Here is a 16920-nt window from a genome sequence, read left to right as displayed (position 1 = left end):
CCGAATATCTCCGGCCCTCCAAACTAAACAAGGTTTTATGCCTGAAAAGATCATCCAGGGCTGCAATTGTTTGTCTTAACTGGGGAAAAAACAAACGTGCAGTTCCAAAATGACTGGAGCAGCAAACATATTTCATGTTTTTCCTCACTTGGCTTCACATAGATTATTAGTATTTAACCTAAAATGCATTTGGCATAATAACTCAATCAGAGCCATTTTACCGACAGAATGCATCTAATTATTTGTATCTCTCGTGAACGGCTCACATTTCCCTCGACAGTGTCGGGATTCTTTATGGAAATGATTTGGAGAAAAAAAAAAATAAATCGAATAAAAGCAATCGGTGTTTATGAACCGATGAAAATAGAAACCAAATTCAATAACGAAGCACTCTCTGAACGCTGTTTAGGAAGAAACGAAATGTCCAAGTCGCTCTGCGCCACACACTCGGCGACGAATGAGCTCATTGCTCTGTGTTAAACAAAAAGAAACATCTTGTACATGTTACTGGTAGAACAGAACGCGAGCGTAGATAACAAAAAAACAGCCAAAGTGGTGACTGTCCAATCACTGGTGACTAATTTAAAAACATCTATCGGCTGATTATGATCATTGTGATGGACTTTACGCTGCGGCGGGAGGCATAAATGCAAATTTCAGACAATTAAAAACCAACAGGGATTTATGAAGAATCCTCTCTCTCTCCCTCCCTCCCTCCCTCCCTCCCTCCCTCCAATCAAAGCGAACCGGCCTGCCGCTGCCTCACCCAAATTCCATTGGTCTCCATTTTTGAATGACTGCTCCCCGTGTGATCTCCCACTTCAATATCCCGCTTATACATGAAATGTGTTCATTAAATTAAGGAAAGAAGAACATTAAACACGAGGGCCTTTGAGATCAACTGGAAAAGAAATTAACTGTAGAATTGAATGGGTCCCTTGGTTTCCTAATAGTTTTCTGGAAAGAAATTGACGCGCAACTGATTTTCTTAGAAAGTTTATTGGAAAGGAGTGTATTAATTTGAAACTCATTAGGAAAGAACACTGGACATTTAGTTTTTCTTTTTCATAAACTGAAGTTATCTCCCAGATTTCAACAACTTAAACTGCTGTCGGGAGGTTTTTCTCTATTTAGGCGAAAGCGTTTGGTGATACCTTTAAGCACAGTACTGCCACAAGGGATCTTCTAAAGGAGCATACGACATTAAATTCCTCTTCAAAGTAGTGTCAAACCAACTGTTCATTGTTTCTCTGGTTTAGCGGTTTGATTACTCTGTTACCTGAGTGAAATGTATCTCCTTTTCTCTGGTTGTGTGTGGTTGAAAATAGGCACATATGGTAATAAATTGGGTTAGTAAGTGGTACCCGGTATTTCGGATTATTGTCATTGAGCAGTTCTTAAATGGAAATTCCTCTTCTTCCAATAAACTCTTAACTCCACTCTTTCAGGGGCCGCCAAATGCCCCTTTCTTTCTTCTGCGTCCTAAAATCCATTGTTGTCAATGTAGACTCGCAGAAGGGCACGATCAAAAGCAATATTCCCAAGCGCCTATTTATAGGCTGAAGGCGCACCACAAACCATGTGTCGAGGAACCACCAATCACAGCTGGCAGAGATCTTGTCTTTTTTCCGTAAATATCAGTCTGCCGTAAATGCGGAAGAGAAGTTAATTTAATCATTTTAGTGCAGGTCTACCTACATCTTAACGATATGTCCCACAGACTATTTTACTTATTTCGCACTTTCTGTCCAAGGATGTCACAACATTTCCCAGCACCCAAGTATAGTTATATTAATGTAACAAAAAACAAAACGAAGTATTCAACACTGCATGAACTAATAAATACATTTAGACAAAAATTTGCTTTAAACCTAATAAAAAAATGGTCTGAATGGTGATGTTGAAAAACGTTTTTTTATGTGTCCGTCAGACGGTGCGCACCATCCGCCGGCGGCGTTGCTACCCGCCCACCTGGAAGCGCTGGGTGTTCTTCCTCTTCCCAGGCACCATGATTGCCACGTCAGCCGTGGCCCTCTACGCCTTCGTGGAGACGGAGGAGAACTACTTCTACATCCACAGCATCTGGCACATGCTGATCGCGGGGAGCGTGGGCTTCCTCTTGCCGCCCCGCGCCAAGCCCGACGCCAAGGTGACCCCGCTGAAGCGCCGGCGGGGCTGCGGCTATCAGTTGTGCGTCAACGAGCACGAGGAGCTGGGCCTGGTGGACCCCGCCATCATCTCCATCAACAGCATCTGCACCAGCTGATAAACTCCCCATACACCCAGCCTATTACCTTAGAGACACTTCATTGCCTTCTTTTACTTGGGAAATTCACACACGGGAAATTAAGCCAGAGAACTTGAAAAAGCAATGTAAATACTTTAATGCAGATGTGACACATTGGATTTTCTTTTCTTTTTTCTGGGGGGGAGGGGGGTTGGTATCGTCATGGTAATTACTATCAATACAACTGTAATTATTATTATCTATAGTTAAAGTTGTTCTGAAGAATTGTGGGTGTACAGTGGCACACTGTTGTTTGTGAATATGTATTTAAAGTCAAAGCTGAAACACTGCTGCTATCTGACGGTGACTGTAAAACTGCTTCTGTTGGTTATTTATTGGTGGTCCTGTGAACGGGCCAGTTATTATACTGTTGGGGGCCACAGATCAGGGGGGAGACGTGGGTGGGAGGGGACATTTATCAAGGGCACGGCTTTTTCTGAAATTCTTTTCGAATATATCTTTTGCACTGAGACACAAAAAATGTTATTCTGTACATTTTTATAACAATATAAACTACAGTGGGCATCACAAATGTAAAGCCTAGTCGTCATGTGGAATGTTAGACTGTCTTTTGCAATCGCAATGTATCGCTTTTACACGAATGTGCAGGTTGTTCTCGACGGTGAACAATTCCAAAGTCCAGCTGCCTGTTGTGAAAGATGAAGAGGGGAGGGCAGGATTATCACAGAGACCTCAAAACCAAGACCTCACCTCCCTGTTTCTTTTCTGACAGGACCTGTGTGATACCACATTCATAAACAATAAATGTTTTTCTTTCTTGCCTCGGTATCACTTCTGCTTTCAAAGCTTTTAAACATAGTGCAACCGGTGAACCTCCCACAAAGACATCACATTGCAATCCCTGTCCTAATGGAAGCCGGCGGTACTCAGACAGTGAGATGAGATGCTGTCAACAGTGTCCTCCCAGGAATAGAGAGATAAATAATTCTCCCATAGAGCAGCAGTGTGAGCGCAGCTTCAGAGCGTACTGTCGATATGTAGCCTCTCTCTTATATAAGAGGGAGGTATTTGACTCTTTGCTTTATGTCTTATTCCATCAGCAGCTCGTCAGTGTTGATTTAACACTTCAAACTCAAAAAGAAACATCAATTTCATGACTCTGTGATGTTTATGATGGGTCAGATTAAAATAAATTCAGTTAAGGCTTCAAACTCTTATATGGATGACAATAAAAGCCATAATGATTAGAATCTCTACTAAATACTTTTTTTCAATGAAATAAGAGAAAAAGAAAAGAATTAGAGTTGACATCACACTAGTAAACACGAGTTTACGAGCTATGCTAGCAGCTCTGTGGGGCTGTACATAAGAATAATTATTAATAACTTTATTGCCATGTTCACCATCTTAGTTTGACGTGCAAGCATGCTAACATTTGCTAATTAGCTCTAATCACAAGCTGAGGCTGATGGGAATGTAATTAGTTTTGCAGGTATTTGGTCATAAAGGTAATTTTTACTAGACGATGGCGCTAGATGAAAGGTTAGGGGATCAAAGTGATTGCAATTCATCTTCTGGGGACCATGAATGTGTTTCTATCAGGAAACTGTTAACTTAGCAAAAAATACATCATGTTCAGAATAATAATGCAGGTGAGTTGATGTGAGCAGGTACAATTTTTCAGACTGAAAACAGGGAAACAATGTCTTGACAGCATTCTGTTCTTATACATTGTTAATTGTACAGATTCAACTAAAAGATAATGGCCTAATTAGATGCTTTAAAGATGCTGGTGGGTGGATTATTACATTTTTGGACAGGCTCAGGCTCAGTCAGGCTAGCTGTTTCCCTGTGTTTTCAGTCTTTATGCTAAGCTAAGCTAAGCATCTCCTGGCAGACGGACGTGAACGTTGAACGCCTGTATATCTTCTCATCTAATTCTCGGCAAGAATGTGTATTTAAGTCCTTTAAGGTGTCTAGTGATACAAAATAAACACACACACACACACACACACACACACCTACACCCTCGCTCCAGTGACCTATTCAATATTTTTCCATTCAATTCTTTGCAAGCAAGACATTAATTGACAGGGCAAGACAGAGGAGAAAGAAAACTGTAATAAATCCTCATTTTTACCAGAGCTGCCACTGCTGTAGCATCAATTCTTTACTCCAGTTGTTTTTGTTGAGCTTTTAAAAATGTGATGGAATAAGGTCATTTGGTATTTTTTTTGGTATTTGGTATATTTAGTATTTAAAGTCCTTTTGTTATACATTTATTTTCTGTCTCCTTCTGTCCACAGTTAAGTGATGTTTCTAAATAAAAAACAGGAGCAATATGACCAATAGAGCGTGGACTTGCTTTGTGCTTTTATCTAAATTGTGCTGAATCATACTCAAATTTCTATCCTTTTCTTACATTTAAGATTATGTATTAAACTTAATAAGGTAGAACCTACACAACCTATATATTGGACAGAGTCTTTGTAGCTCTCCACTTCTCATCAAGAAGATATACAAATTGGCTCTCTTCACTTTTGTAGTTCCGGCAGATAATTTAAGGAACAGTGTTCTAAAAGGATTCAGTTGATACTGAAATAAGAAATAAAGTGCCATTGAAATGCAAAACGAAACACTGGTTAAATTAACACAAAAGTTTGTGAACTTCTATATATTTCAGGGAGTTTCTCCGTCACTGTCCTGCCACTCCGACGAAAAGCAGAGTAATGAAAATGTGTGTGATAAGAGACTCGATATTCCAAGTGGAGCGTGAACCCCTTGGTGGGAATAAAAGGCCTGTGACTGCACCTAATGAGACAAATTACACCAAAATGACAAAGTCTTAGATATTGAAATTTCAAGCAGTGGAGATCCCTGTACTTCTACCCCACACGGAACCAAAGAAAGTACCTTCTTTGTATTCATGGGTTCTTGGCTAACATATCTAACAGGATTATTACTCTGACACGTCTAAAGCAATGCTAGCAGCTCTGGCATGCTAACATCTGCATGCTATCGTTCTCAGAACAATAGTAACATGCTCAGCAGAATTAATGTTAGCATGTTATCATGATAACAGGCTGATTGGAGTGCAAAAAATAATGCTACAATACTGGCAGCAGAGACGTCAGTAATTGACTGTTATTTGACGGTGCAGCTACTGTAATTTATTTCAACAGTATCTTACCGTATATTGAATTACAGTATGTGATCATAGAATAACTTGGTTTTACGGTAATTTACAGTATAAACCAGCATGTTACCGTTTATTTACAAAGGGTAATAAAATCTGCTCCTTTTGCATTTAATTCCCCACAACAACAAAGAAAAGTAGAAAACACAACAATCCATATACAATACAATATTGCTAAAATGTATTACTTGTCGTCAATCATTTATACAGCTGACTTTGTAAGACAAATACTATTTCAATCAGGAGAGACAAGTCATATAAAGAAAAGATAATTGTTTATTATTAACAGATGATATGTGATGATAAAGTCTTGACAGAGTCTTTGGTGCTTGGACTCTACAGGGAGATTTGTAATGGAGGGGTGTCTGCCCTGAGCAGCAGCAACATAAACCCCCGCCCCCCGTGGAGTCCAGACACTGGTGGTGGTGGTGGCTGATGAGGCTGATAGAATGAGTTGATGAAGCTGATGGATCTGTGAAGACAATCATATTTAAGAGAGACAGCAGTAAGATGATAGGCTAATGATGTCATTGTTTTGTTGTGCTATTGGATAGGAGAGACAAGCTGATCTAAACAGCTGATGTCATGAATGACAGCCTCGAACAATGACAGCAAAGAAATAATGAGTGAGCATGCCTGAGGAGTGAATGGCAGATGTATGAGAAATAAACAAAGCATACACAAGTATAGGCTTCCTGACTGAACTTCCTTACTCATTAGGAACATTTGTATCCCAACGGAAGAGTTACTGCATATTTAGAAGAAAAATGTATAATTACACACACATTGTACACATGTAAATGTGAACTACAGGACAGTGTTAAGGAGAGAGAGAAGAAAAGGAGAAAGAGTGAGCGAACAGTGAGAGAGGATTGACTGCCTCACTTCTTCATCATCTTAGAAACATACTTTGGCAACTCCAGGTCTCCACTCCCCTTTGAACACCGACCCGTTCCTTCTGGTTTGCAGTTCTAGCGGCGGCTCTGTAATAGCACAAAAAAACACAGTTAGGAAGCTGATGTTAATTGGCGATTAACTTTACTAACGTTAACTTGGCTGGCTATGCTGTTAGCAAGCTAACATTATTACAGCTACTTAAGCTCAAGCTGCCTAAAGTTACAGAGTTTGCTTCACCAATTTTAGCAACCTGATGTAATGAAACAGACCAAAAGTTCAACAATCATGAAGACAAAACAATACTGGACAATGTCAACTTCCATTGATAAGCATAACTTTACCTTTACCTTGATCTCCACATGGCTGTGCTTAGAAGGATAACTACTGTAGCTGTGCCGTCCAAAGTCATGTTCAGGAAAAGCCGATCACGTCTTGTTATTCAAAAAAATGATTATCGGGCTATAAGCAGTTTGAATAATAAAAATGTCCTATCATCATAGCTGAAACATTAGCCTACAATCAACAGTACGATGTAGGTGGATAGGGACTCACTGGACTTGCAAAGAGGCGTATTTCCACAACTTTACAGAAAATACTGTATTATGCTGATAAATTAGTTATATGCCGCTATGGTTAACTGACGGCATTAACTGTTAATTTACATGTGAAGGACGAATATTTAACTGTATGTTACAGTTATTTTGATATACTGTAAGATACCGTTGTAAATCCACCGTAAATTTACAGCAATTCATTGCAATGTAGGTATTTCATCCTAAACCAAAGATCTGGACAATGGAAAAACTTTGATCTTACGGTGGTGCTGGAGGGAAAGACGGATCACCAAATTCAGTATATTCGTCGTCTGGGAAACATGAATTTCTGTAGAAAATTTCATGGCAATATTTGTTGAGATATTTCAGTCTGGATCAAAGTGTTGGATACAGAACCACATTGTTGCTATAGAACTGTTATTTCATCAATTATAACCTTGACCAGAAATGTTTTTTGTTTTTTTTTGTAAAGTCTTTCAAAACACTAAACATTGTGTATGGAGTTTATTCAGGATTTATGGGGATACGAGTCTGCAGTAATCCAAATCAGGCACTTGTATTCACGAAATCCTTCAAATGGGTATATTTAAGTGTGATTCTTAACACATTCATAAAATGTCAAATTGCCTATTACAGTTACAGGTTTTAGCATATTCATAAATATTAAGGCTCACCTTACAGGTGTGCCAGCTGTCAGTGATAGAATAGAATAGAATAGTACTTTATTCATCCCCAAGGGGAAATTTGTCTGTGGCAGCAGCAAACAGGGTTACACAATAAAATAAAAATATTAAGTGTGGAAAATGCACAATATATACAATATAATAAAATAAAATAACCGAGCAGGACCTATTAGATTTAAGAAGATAAAGTAATCAAAATGCACAGTATAAACACTAAATAGAATCGTATTAAATTAACTAAGTAGGAAAAAATAAACAAAACAGTAGTGCACAAGATCACCAACAGCAGCAACAAAAGTGTAGCATTGTTATAGTCTTGTGTTTGACTTGGCCAGAGGTGATTTATTATATAGTGATATTGCAGAGGGCAGGAATGTTTTCCTGTATCGGTCCTTGTGACAGCGGAGCTGAATCAGTCTATTGGAGAAAGTGCTCCGCTGTCCCTGCAGTAGGTGGTGGAGAGGGTGGTCTGGGTTATCCAATATGGACAATAGTTTCTTCAGTGTCCTCCTCTCCACCACCTCTTCCAGATAGTCTTGTTTGCAACCAATGATGGAGCCGGCCTTCTTAATCAGTTTATTAAGTCTGTTGGTGTCTCCGGCTCCAATGCTGCTCCCCCAGCAGACTACGGCGAAGTACAGTGCACTGGCCACAACAGACTGGTAGAACATCTCCAACATCTTGCTGCACACGTTGAAGGATCGAAGTTTCCTCAAGAAAAAGAGTCAACTCATCCCCTTCTTGTACACAGCGTTGATGTTGGTCTTCCAGTTCAGCCTGTTGTCGATGGAGACACCCAGGTACTTGTACTCCTCCACCATACAAGTGCCTATAAACGATATCTTTCTTTTACATCTTTTTTAATTAAGCACCTTTTTTAATTAACCCTGCGAAAAGGTGGGAAACAGATGTGTGCTGTCAAAAACAAGTTCCATAATGATGGATGAGCACAAGCTTCACTACAACAGATACTGCTGATGTTCTGAAGTACAGCGAGAGAGTAGACAAAATGCTACTCATACCATGTGTGAAAAAAAGAACTTAAATCAACTAGAGCATAATTGCAAAGCTGCCAGACAGACAAGTCATATTCATTTGAATACTAATTTGTGGCTTTACAAGAGTTGATATAAGGTGAATTTAAAATGAAAATGAAAAGCAAAGCCAGGCCCACCGCATTGACTTAAAAGAAATTTGTTATTGTACCAAATGAGTTAGCTGAACACAAATCAAGAAGGGTAGACTACCTAAAAGTTAGTAGTACCGTTACAAGTACTGCACAAATGTTTCTCCAGGCCTGCTGTTTTGTTTTCAGATCACGGTAGCTATGGTTGGTAAAGTCACATAGCTCCGGGTATACAGCAAAAGTCACCACAATAAATGATGATGACATCGCTCCTGCAAAAACACGAGGCGCATAGAGCGCAGGAACGCGGGGTGCTCAGCAACGCAAAAGCAGCGTGCAGAACAATTTACTTTAATTGAAGACAACTGCAAAAAGCCAGCCTCTGCCCTGATCAGAGAGAGCACACCACTGCCTCATTCACGTTTGGTGAGTAAATGCTCAGTAAATGATCATACCTGACATTTTTCTTTTGGTAGGCCAACCCCAGAAGTTTGCATCGCTCTCGTTCCCCCGACAAAAAGACAATGTGATTTTTCCGTCGGATTTTGGATAATTCCATCTGTAAGTATCACAATGACAGAATGTATGTTTTGGTCGTTCACTTTCTGTAAGAAAACATTTTTTGCAGAGCGAGAATCATATAACAGAAAAGCAGTATGTGCTCCAAGGTCAAGAGACAGATACATAATGTGGTTTAGGGAGCAGAAACGCTGAAGGGCTTATTGATGATGAGTCATCTTTAAGCCTCTTTTCATCCAGAAGGGTCTGAATTTGAAGAAAGCCAAAAGGATGCATTTAACCTACACCGTCTGTTGCTCGCCATTAGACATGTTGGTCGATCTGTAATGGTTTGGGCATCCATCCGGCGAGAGTCGAGTCCAATGTTTGTTCTGCACAATTGCATAGCAACCAGGAGATATGAGGCCATTTTATAGGACCAGATGCACTCTAGAGTGCAAACAGTGGTCCGTAATGATGATATGTTAGTTTAGGTTGAGTTAATTTATTTCATCCGGGATGGGCCGATTTTATTACATTATTACATAATGTTTCATCAAAACATTGGCTTTTCCTTCATCTCCACCCTGCTATCACTCACTTAAACTGAGTTTGAAACACTAACTTGCTTCATTTGCCTCACGAGTGAGATATTCTGCATAAAATTGTGATTTTAATATAAATGAGAGATTAGCGGATGTCCATGGGGGAGATTAGAAGTAAGGAAAGAGAGCATAACCAATGAAGTTGTTACAGCTGTTGCAGCTCTATCTGTTGGAGGAGGCAGAGATGCTCTTCTTTAGCTGCAGCAGCAAACAGTTTGGAGACTGAGGGGAAAGTGGAGAGTCTTGAGTTTTATCTCAGCTACTAAACTCGGGGCTGCAGGTTAAATACTGTTGGCTACTAGGGAACAAGCCCAGCAATGAACGTAGCAGTTAACAGGAGGAGGAGAAGGTCTGTTGAGTTTCAAACCTGGAATATCATTTGCCAATGGGCAGATGCACGCTAGTACTGATTTTCATTTAGTCACTGTCCTGTCTAGTTATACCTAATGGTGATCAGTTTACACGTTCAGCCACTACCTGCAGGTGTGGTCACCTAGAACTCCCTAGGCCAAATCCTATAATGTTGTCTCTCAGGACTCCTTATTGCTGAAGTATTACATTCTAGTTTGTTATGTACAGTTACAGTGATTTAAAAAAATATCATTTTGGCCTGGCAGCTACCTTTTTTGATTTACTTAGTCTTTAGCCATGATGGCAACATGGCTGTCAGGATACCGATGCTGGTCTGTCGGCCGGTTGGTCCACCATTTTGATTCAGACTAAAATATCTCAATAGCTATTGGATGGATTGCCATTCAATTTGGTTCAGATATTCATGGTACCCAGAGAATGAATCCTACTGACGTTTCCTGAAAAGCCACCATGAGGTTGACGTTTGTAGTTTTGAGTCAAATGTTTCGACAACAATAGGGTACAGAGATCCATGTGCCTCCTCAGGATGAATTGCATTCAGTTTGACGATCCTCTGACTCGTCATCGAGTGTCAGGTCAAAATTTGCTATTCATAAACAGATACTTTGGCAACCACCTAGTTGTGTTGAAGTTGCACTACTTTGTGACTAATACAAAGGGAACAATGATTTTCTGTACTGTCAGTCTTTTTCAGCTGAAATTGCTTTCCCAAATTACATCTGCTGATGTAGCGGGATGCGACCTGTCTATGCTGTTTTACCAGCCACTAGCTCCCTGGGTCGGCTTAATGGTCGTACAGTCTAGTGTTTGAAAGTATATTTTTTACTTACATTCTATACTGCCTGGGGAACCCTGAATAACCCGCGTTAGAATCCTATGTATCTCCGTTATGTGCTACGTTATGTGAAGCAGTGGGATGACAGGTTAAGCTTTATGAAGTCCTTTCACTATGGGATAAGATATGCCGAATCATTTAATGGGGCTTATCTCGTTACCATAGTTATTGTATACAAGACCGGTGGATCTACCATACGCAAATAGCAACCTGGTTGTGATCACTTACTTGTTATGTCTTTTAGTCTGAAGTCTCCGAGTCACTCTCTGCAGGGACGTCAGTGAGTAGGGCCACCCGGAGCGTTCTGCGCCTTGTTATGCCGTGGACCAAGCACTTAAAAGTACTTTTAAAACAGGACTCCCCTCTTATTTGGATTTCCAACCTCGTATTACAGAGGTTGTTGGTTTTATTTTATGAAAGTAAGATACAGGTTATGGTACAAAGATTAATAAATCACATTACAATCGGCGAAACCGGCGATACAATGTTGTGTGAAATAAATGGATAGTTTAGGTGACAATACTTCCCGTAATCCCATCTTGTTGTATGGCAAAAGGCACATAAGAGCCCTGCTCATTTTTCTGTGGAAAGGTCCAGCCTTCCTCTGTTTCAGCCAAGGCCATGGTGGAATTATTGGCAGTCATGATGATCGTTTGTTTGATTATCAGACTGACAGGCAAGCTATGCTCGCCTTCGTTATACAGTTTTTTAAAGGGCTGAGTCTCGCATGTAGGGGGTTTTAGCATGGTCTTTTACCACATCCTGTTATTGAGCCCACCTGCTCATGACCTGCGCAGCAACAGGATGTGTATATGATCACACCTCACTACTAGCTGTTCGTTTTTTATTTCCGAGGATCTTGTACTTCAACTCGGGGCCAACCTCGGGGTTGCAGGTTCTAAAGCCCGCATTTAGAGCCCGACAGCAGTCCTTAGGGGACCTTGATGGTTGAATCTCCCTACCACTGCTCTCGTACAGTGGGTTTTCATGCATGATTCACAGAAAGTGAGTTTCGCTTCCCCTTCAAGCTCTGCCCCTCCTTAAATTTAGTCATACATTGATGAACATATTGTTCTCTAACACAATGACCTCTACTGGTACTCTGGACGTATGACACACCGTGCTCACTGGTTGATAATAATACTCAGACACATATACATCATCGTACGGTCCAACAGGTTACAGGGATACAGGATAATACAAAAATACACGATATAAAACACAATACACCTTTTTGCCCAGCGTAAGATTAATACCAGGGTATTCTCATATACTGTATATGGTTGACAAGCTAAAGGGTTAATGCAGAATGCAAACATCAGCAGGTGTTGCATCCTGTGTGAAACTATGTGTAAGGCTGTGAAAACATCACGCCACCCTGTTCTGTCACCCGGAAAGTCCCTTGCATACCCAACCACATGGTTACCTGGAAAGCTCCTACAAGCCCCAACATGGTTAACAGGTTTATTCCTGTTAATTATAGGCCGATCCATCCGGGGTCCACTCCATTTTAATTTGAAAACTTGGAGCCCACATTGAACACAGCTTCCTGGAGCATATGGCTCCCAAGTAAGCAATGAGTCTGGGACTCCATTGTTTCTTCCCACATGGGGAGTCCTTTTAGAGTCCACGGACAACAAGTACATAAACCGGTCAAGGACTCCTGTCATCCTGCTTTTTGTTTCAGTCTTAGTTGACTAAGGTGTATCGTTTTACTGTTACTCAATGTCACTAGGCTGTTTGGTTACCAAACCACAGTCGTTTTTGAATTGGGCATACTTGCCTTTTTGTAAGATCTGTTTTAAGCGGGCTTTATTTTCGACTAAAGTGTCGCTTAATATACGATCTATTTGTTCTGTGTTATTTCTTTCTTTTATAAAGTTTACTTTATGTGTCTCGAGGTTTATTGATGATCTACTGTCAGCATTCTGCCATTCTTTGGTGCCTAAAAGATTTGTGTTTCCACACATGCTTTACCATTTTTCAGGCCTTTTGGTAGATAGGAGCATGATCCATCTGCTAGTTGCACTTCCATTACTCCTGTTACATGGTCTAGTTGTGAACATACAGTGGTATTAGCTCCAGAGTCTACTGTGAATTGTTCACCTTCCCAATCTGCCTTTAACCATTCTCCTTCTTGATAGGAAATCCTATTCAAGTCTCGGAGGAGGTTGTTGTTCATGGGTTCTTTTCCTTCCACTCGTTCCTTTCAATGTAGGCAAGGTCTGATTCGTTTGGATTTCTCCTCTGATCGGACCGTTCCATAAAGCAGCAGTGCATGACACATCCATTCCCCTCGGACAGATCTATGTCCTCTTGTATTGCTTTGGTGTCTATTACTGGCACGTCTATACGTATTGTTATTGATTTTGGAAATTGTTTTACTAGCGCTTTTCACCTCCATGATCTAACATGCGATTGGCGAGATTGAGGATGCACACTGGCTGCCGACCCGTGTACGGGAGGGTACCAATGTCTCCTAAAATTACATGTATGTGATCGTAGTTTACTTCTTCATCATCTGTGAATTCCTCTACTGATACGTAATTAGACTCTGACATGGTTTTCCTACAGCTGCAGACTGTTTTCTATGAAATCCTCTCGTTCCCTACGTTTAGATTTAGCGTACGTGTAAACCTAAAGCAGCCTACGATTTTGTCAGTGAAACCTTCTGTCACTTTCACGTTTTATTTTTACTCGCTAAGGCGATCCTCCTAAAACAGATTTATGACTCAATTTCCTTTTATCGAGGGTCCTGGGGATCTAACCCTGGTCTCGCCGGTGCATAAAAGTATTTTTGTGACAACTGTAATGTATTTGGGGTTTTCAGTGTAGTTTCAGGGTTTTTGGTTTCGTGGGTTTTACTACCACAGGACTTTAATACTTTTTCTCGGATCACTTAGTCTTCTAATATCCTCCCTTAGTCACTTAAAGCCCCACGTTGGGCGCCATGTAGCGGGATGCGACCTGTCTATGCTGTTTTACCAGCCACTAGCTCCCTGGGTCGGCTTAATGATCATACAGTCTAGTGTTTGAAAGTATATTTTTTACTTACATTCTATACTGCCTGGGGAACCCTGAATAACCCGCGTTAGAATCCTATGTATCTCCGTTATGTGCTACGTTATGTGAAGCAGTGGGATGACAGGTTAAGCTTTATGAAGTCCTTTCACTATGGGATAAGATATGCCGAATCATTTAATGGGGCTCATCTCGTTACCATAGTTATTGTATACAAGACCGGTGGATCTACCATACGCAAATAGCAACCTGGTTGTGATCACTTACTTGTTATGTCTTTCAGTCTGAAGTCTCCGAGTCACTCTCTGCAGGGACGTCAGTGAGTAGGGCCACCCGGAGCGTTCTGCGCCTTGTTATGCCGTGGACCAAGCACTTAAAAGTACTTTTAAAACAGGACTCCCCTCTTATTTGGATTTCCAACCTTGTATTACAGAGGTTGTTGGTTTTATTTTATGAAAGTAAGATACAGGTTATGGTACAAAGATTAATAAATCACATTACAATCGGCCAAACCGGCTATACAATGTTGTGTGAAATAAATGGATAGTTTAGACTCCTACCGGAGGAAAAATACCTCTAGAGCAGTGGTTTTCAACTGGTCTGGCTGCGGGACCCACCATCACCCCTTAATGACCAACCCACTACCCAAATTATATATATATATATAAATATATATATATTTATATATATATATATAATTTGGGTATATCTATATTCAAGAAGTCTAGTGGTAGTAACGTATCTGTGTAGTAAACAACTGCCAAATCAAATAAAGAAAGTACATCAGTTATATTTTAACAAATATTATTCAAATTTTTCAAATGTAACTGGATGGATTATAAATAATACATAGAAATACATGAATAAATGTTCTTCTCATTTCAAGTAAAATAACGGCTGGATTAAAAAATAAATTTCGTAACAAAATTTATTTTAGAAAAATTATTTTCACTGAAATGCCCTACAGCTTTAAATTCAGTCCATTCAGGATGAAGTGAAAAGGCCACAATATTATATTTTTCTCATCTTCTAAAAAGAGAATTTAGTGTTTGAAGAATACACCTCTATGACTCTGGTCTCTCTGGCCAATTTTCTCTTTTGGAAATCGTCCTATGATTTGACTTTCACAACTCAATAGTCCTGCTCTGCTATCTATATCCTCGTCTCTCCCCCTTGTGTCACGGTGTGTGTACATCTCACTCAAGTCAGGAAACTCGTCAGAATACCCATATTTGATTGGATGAGCTGCATCACGTGATGTGATTCACAACGCATTGGTCGGTGTTTTTCCTGCACCACTGAACAAGTGCTGTAAATGCTGGAATAATTCCGCTGCATAAAAAATGCCCTTCCCTTCAAAATAAAATCACATTTTTTTTTTTTTTTTTGTCAGTCAAAGGCAAACCTTAGACCCACTGAAAACGGGTCCGCGACCCACTTTTGGGTCGCGACCCACCAGTTGAGAATCACTGCTCTAGAGAATCGTTTTGTGTGAAAACAGAGATTTAGATTATTATAGTTTACACATAGACTCCTACCGGAGGAAAAATACCTCTAGAGAATCGTTTTGTGTGAAAACAGAGATTAGATTATTATAGTTTACACATAGACTCCTACCGGAGGAAAAATACCTCTAGAGAATCGTTTTGTGTGAAAACAGTTATAGTTTACACATAGACTCCTACCGGAGGAAAAATACCTCTTGAGAATCGTTTTGTGTGAAAACAGGGATTATTTCAGTTTAAAGAAATCACATTACAATCGGCGATACAATGTTGTGTGAAATACTGTAAATGGATAGTTTAGACTCCTACCAAAGGAAAAATACCTGTAGAGAGTCGTGTTAGAATACCTAGCAAAGGAATTCCTTCACAGTATTATGTTGAAATTAAGATACTTCCTACCGGAGGTAAACCTCTAGAGAAGTGTATAGAGGGGTGAAACACATTGCAATAGGAAAACCTATTGCAGTGTGGAGTCCAAAGCTTATGCTAGAGAGCAAAAGTTGAACCGAAGACAGAGCGAAATGTCACTGCTTATATCCTGTCCTCCGCTGAAAGCGGAAGTAGAAGGCGACTGCATCTAGCCCGTGGCCGCGGAAGTACTCTGCTGAGTATGAGAGCAGAAAAGGTGGGGGCTCACTATATATGGGTAGCCAGCGTTTCCTGCTTCCAGCAGCTCGCTCTGCTGTCGAGGGGCAGCAGAGGTTTGGGTTGTCAGTGTTTTCATATCCTGACCTGCGCAGCCGTCAACACTGATATTAATAATTCAGATGTAATGGGGATTTCCGTTTATTAGAACTGGGAGCAGACTGACTCCACATATAAGGCCAGGTCACAATTATTACAAACATCATTACGTTAGGTTGCACAGGAAATTACACTATGTGATGAGAAAGTGTTGCAGAAAACTAGAGAGCACAAATTCTTTTTATGACCTGTATTTATTAGTTTTCTCTCAATATAATCCATGATTAGGTTGGTACACAGGACTTGTAATTAGCCTGTGAGCTATCAGCCTCAAGTACTAAAAACTGAAATTAGATAAATTGAATACACATCCGAGTCTGCGCACTCATCCATTTCGTTTACTCATAAAAAAGGAAGCAGGAATGCTGATTATCCAAATTCCTTGTCTCATGAGCACTTTTGTCCTGTTATCCTCAGATAGAAATGAAATGTGTTATCAAAACATTATTGCTGGCAACTCAAAGAACAGTATCTGACTAGTCTGAATCTTTTAAATTCAGCCCACAAACCCCAAAAACTGTGATTGTGAACCATGACTCATGTGGGTGGCGCTGCAGCAAATCAGCCCTGACCTTTTAATTCAAGATGAATGCCTTCGAATATAGAAGGTTAATCAGTAAAACCCTTTAGTGGGGT

At 40.2% G+C, this 16920-nt stretch overlaps 1 protein-coding gene across 1 annotated transcript in view; it reads left to right on the top strand.

Moving 5' to 3' along the window:
* tmem8b (transmembrane protein 8B) overlaps positions 1-3069 on the top strand; it is a 43209-nt gene extending 40140 nt beyond the window's left edge. Inside the window, exon 13 of the mRNA XM_031856257.1 lies at positions 1931-3069. Coding sequence (XP_031712117.1) covers positions 1931-2266 — 336 coding nt within the window. The 3' untranslated portion in view covers positions 2267-3069. The remainder of the gene's footprint in view (positions 1-1930) is intronic.
* Positions 3070-16920: the final 13851 nt, after the last annotated feature.

This window comes from Anarrhichthys ocellatus, unplaced genomic scaffold (assembly GCF_004355925.1).
Source record: "Anarrhichthys ocellatus isolate YVR2014 unplaced genomic scaffold, GSC_Weel_1.0 scaffold17, whole genome shotgun sequence".
NCBI classification, from domain to species: Eukaryota; Metazoa; Chordata; class Actinopteri; order Perciformes; family Anarhichadidae; genus Anarrhichthys; species Anarrhichthys ocellatus.
Note: the sequence above shows the minus strand (reverse complement) of the source record. Positions and strands in the feature narration are given on the sequence as shown.